This window comes from Musca vetustissima, unplaced genomic scaffold (assembly GCF_032173495.1).
Source record: "Musca vetustissima isolate MV318-11 ecotype Yass unplaced genomic scaffold, APGP_CSIRO_Mvet_v1 utg196486, whole genome shotgun sequence".
Lineage (NCBI taxonomy): Eukaryota > Metazoa > Arthropoda > Insecta > Diptera > Muscidae > Musca > Musca vetustissima.
Window position 1 is genome coordinate 12,382 of NW_026876857.1, and position 4,077 is coordinate 16,458.

General features: G+C 39.1%; 1 protein-coding gene across 1 annotated transcript; it reads left to right on the forward strand.

Annotated features, from left to right (window-relative positions):
* Positions 1–640: 640 nt before the first annotated feature.
* Positions 641–1,831, forward strand: LOC133321387 (antifreeze protein Maxi-like). The gene is made up of 3 exons (XM_061530475.1): positions 641–655; positions 718–850; positions 921–1,831. The coding sequence occupies exons 1-3, from the start codon at positions 641–643 to the stop codon at positions 1,820–1,822; spliced, it is 1,050 nt and encodes a 349-aa protein (XP_061386459.1). The 3' UTR covers positions 1,823–1,831.
* The last annotated feature ends 2,246 nt before the right edge of the window (positions 1,832–4,077 follow it).

The following is a 4,077-nucleotide window of genomic DNA, read 5'->3' on the forward strand; positions in this document are numbered from 1 at the left end:
GCAAACAATCACAAATTCTAACGCCCTATGACTCTAAATGGACATTTTTGTCCATTAAATTCGACATATCATGTATAGAAAAATGAAAATGTCATATCAACTTTGAGAAAGGTACTCATAACCAACAGAGCAATTAGTTTCCACTTTCCTGCACAACAATAACAACCGCAAGAACAACGGCAACAACCATGATTTATGGGATTAATTTGTAAATTGTATTAATAATAATTTAAATACGACAAGAAAAAAGTTGTTCTGTCCAAAGCCAACACCCAATCGATTGTTTCTTGGATTGTTCTCTTCTGTTTGTTGGTGGATCGATGAATGAAAGAATGAGTGACAGACAGCCACACCGACTGACAGCCGGTCAGCAACAGCTCAAACGATCGCAATAACTGGCTAGCTGTGTAATTTTTGTAATGAAACATACGATCGACAGAACTTAAACACGGCCATCTTGGGATTCTATAAATTGATCGTGGATTGCGGTAAGAAGTCACAGTTTTATTGATCTCTAAGTACACAACAGAACGTGCTAGAGACGGCGGACTTGTTAAAACCATACATTTAGCTGATATCGGCTTCATTTTCATTAAAAAAAAGTAGTTCAATTCTCTTTTTATTTTAAACCAATTTCAAAATGAGGACATCAATGGTAAGACAGGATATTTCACGAATAACTAAACTTTTTGTTTTAATGCATGATTCTTCTAAAAGGTTTCTCTTGTAACCTTTGTGGTGGCGCTTTATGCTGTCAGTTCCAGTGCACATGTATTGCCTTATGGCATATGGCCATACCACCATCATTTGCATCATCCCGGTGTTGTGGTGGTGGGCGGTGGTCCAGATGGTATGTATTGAAATAACTGGATTTTCGGGTTGAAGTGGTTTTTGATTTTCTTTCTCTGCTACGTATTTAGCAAGTGCTGCTGCTGCCGATGCCGCAGTTGCCGCTGCCGATGCCGCTCAAGCTGCCAGAGATCAAGCTCAACAAGTTGCCGATGCCGTTGCCAATGCTAATGCCCAAGCTGCTGCCGCCGCCGCTGAAGCTGCCCAGGCTCAAGCCGAAGCCGTGAACAACCAAGCTGCCGCCGCTGCTGATGCTGCTGCTCAATCCCAAGCTGCACAGGCCGCAATTCAAGCTCAAGCTGCCGCTCAGGCTCAGCAAGCTGCTGTTCAAGCCCAACAAGCTGCCCAGGCTCAGGCTGCTGCTGTCCAACAACAGGCCGCTGCTCAGCAACAAGCTGTCGCCCAACAACAAGCCGCTCAAGCTGCCGTACAAGCTCAGGCTGCCGCACAAGCCCAACAGGCTGCCCAAGCCCAGGCTGCAGCTCAAGCTCAAGCTGCCCAAGCTCAGGCTGCTGCTCAAGCTCAAGTTGCTGCCCAACAAGCTGCTGCTCAAACTCAAGCTGCTCAGGCCGCACAACAAGCCGCTGCTCAAAACCAGGCTGCTCAAGCTGCTGTTCAAGCTCAGGCTGCTGCTCAAGCTCAAGCTGCTGCTCAAGCCCAACAAGCTGCTCAAGCTCAGGCTGCCCAGGCTACCGTCCAGGCCCAAGCTGTTGCTCAAGCCCAACAAGCTGCCCAGGCTCAAATTGCTGCCCAACAAGCTGCTGCTCAGGCCGCCGCTCAACAGGCTGCTGCTGTCGCTCAACAAAATGCCCAAGCTCAAGCTAATGCCCAGGCTCATGCTGTAGCCCAAGCCCAAGCTGTTGCTCAAGCCCAGGCTGCCCAAGCTCAAGCTGTTGCCCAACAGGCTGCTGCTGCCGCTGCCCAGGCCGCCGCTGCTGCTGCTGTCGGTTTACACCACCACCATCATTGGTAAATGTGATGTAAGTAGCAGAGTAAATTAGACCACGTCAGTGTTAGTCGCTAATTGCCCAACCTGTCTATTCACAGATTTTCTAAACAATCTTCATTCAACAATCTGCTAATACGAAACGACCTTGGCTTATGATACCATAGTGAAATGGCTTTTAATGAATGCTACTACCACCATTCTTCCGAAATCATTAACACCACATCACTCAATCATCAAGAAAATGATCGAACAAAACAAAATAAGAAAAAAAAAACAACAACGAAGAAATGAAAGAAGTTGCAAGATATTCTATCGAAATTAAGATAACCTTAGTTTAAGTCTAGTCAGTCATGAATAACCCTCTACCATTGAATACTGTCTTGTCTTTGCATGTGAATATAAAAATATTCAAAAAATATAACTCGCATTTTTATTCATTTTTTCAACTATGCCAGAAAAATAAAGTAATATCAAATCAATGCACAATGTAATCGAAGGCAGATTTTCGCTTGGCGTATCATGATAACATTCAACATAATGCTGCTAATGGAGGCGAGTTAAACCGTAAAACAGTTAGTTAACAAAATATGAATATATGTATATATATCATGCATAACGTTAACAAAGGTTAATTGTGAACATGATAAATGCTATATTCCGAATTAACCCAGCTACACTAGTTTTGTGCACAGCATCGAAAGTAATCATACCCCATTTTTCCGTGTTGCTTTTTATTCGCAGCTGATGGTATTAATCGGATATGGAATGTTGAATGCATTGACGAAGAATGATGTTTTCTCCTAACTTCATGTACTTATTTTAGTTTTTTATTGATTCAGAAACGTCCATATCATATAGGATCTAAATATATCCACAAATGTTTTCCATCATATATAATTTGACATCTTAAGTATGCTGGTTCTAGGCGGATATATTGGATTTTTTCAAATTTGTATTGTATTGAAAACTAGTTACACTCACAGTATGTATATTGAAATAAACATTTAAAGATATTATTGACATAATATTTTTCATTTTTCTCAGTATATTAGGCAAAATGTTATTTTGATTACGAAAAAAAAACATTGAAGAAAATAGAGTGTTTTTTAGGCTCGAATCTAATTTAGTGCGTTGGGTAATAAAATACCGACCTTCTTACCTTTAAGGATCTTATTTACATGTGCGTCAATTGAAAAAGGCGAAAATGGACGAAACTATTTTTTTAATTGGTCGAAACAATTTTTACTTTAATAGAAATACACTGTTTTCTGTAGATAAGGCAACATATGGACATGATCGACATTAAGTGTAAATTATCCTATTAAGTTTCATTATCTGTACTGACAATAACAACCAGTTCAGAAATTCCGCTAACCGTCTTCATTTTAATCCACATATATACTTATAACGAAATAAAATTGTGTAAAATTGAGAAAAATTATTGCATCATACTTTTTGAATTTTTGTCAGTTTGTGAAAAACATTTTGTTGGTTTCAAGAAAACAAAAATTACCACAATTACAGAAAACAGCGACAAATTCAATAACTACTATACATCAATCTTCTGTTACCAATCGGGATGGCGTGCATATAAAAATACGAGTACAGAGTTTACCTAATGTTAATATGAAAATTAAATATTAAAATTAGTATACATTGCAGTTCCATGTACGTTGCTTACTAATTGATCATAGCTATAATATATATTATTCAAATTTAAACTTGAAATGTTTAGTAGGGGCAGCGCCACGGGTTCAGCTAGCTTTGTATACTCGTAATTTAAATTCATTTCTATAAAATGTAGTATTCTTGTCAAAATCTTAAAATATTGGTAATAAATAATAAGTTGCGAGGAAGCTGTGATGGTAGTAATGTAAAATAAGTGAAAAAAACGTTAAGTTCGAACATTGGATACCTTCCACCATAGGTATACTGACAGATACTTGCAATGAAAAAGTGGGCCTACAACCCGAATTTTTTAAAGCACTAAATGCTGGCCGATATATTTGATTATCATCAGGATCGAGTCTTTTATCATGACACCCTTAGAAAGCGGAACGATTACAACCGATTGCTAAATAGTCTTAGAATTCCACAATTTTTAGGGTAAAACAGACTATTTCGAGTAACGACTATCCCCAATACTATGTTTGAATACGCCTGTATGGGGACAACACCAACACACGGAATTAATCAGCCACCTATTTCAATATAAACATGTGAAAAAGCGTTATGTTCGTCCGGGCCGAAGTTTGGATACCATCTAACATAGGAATACT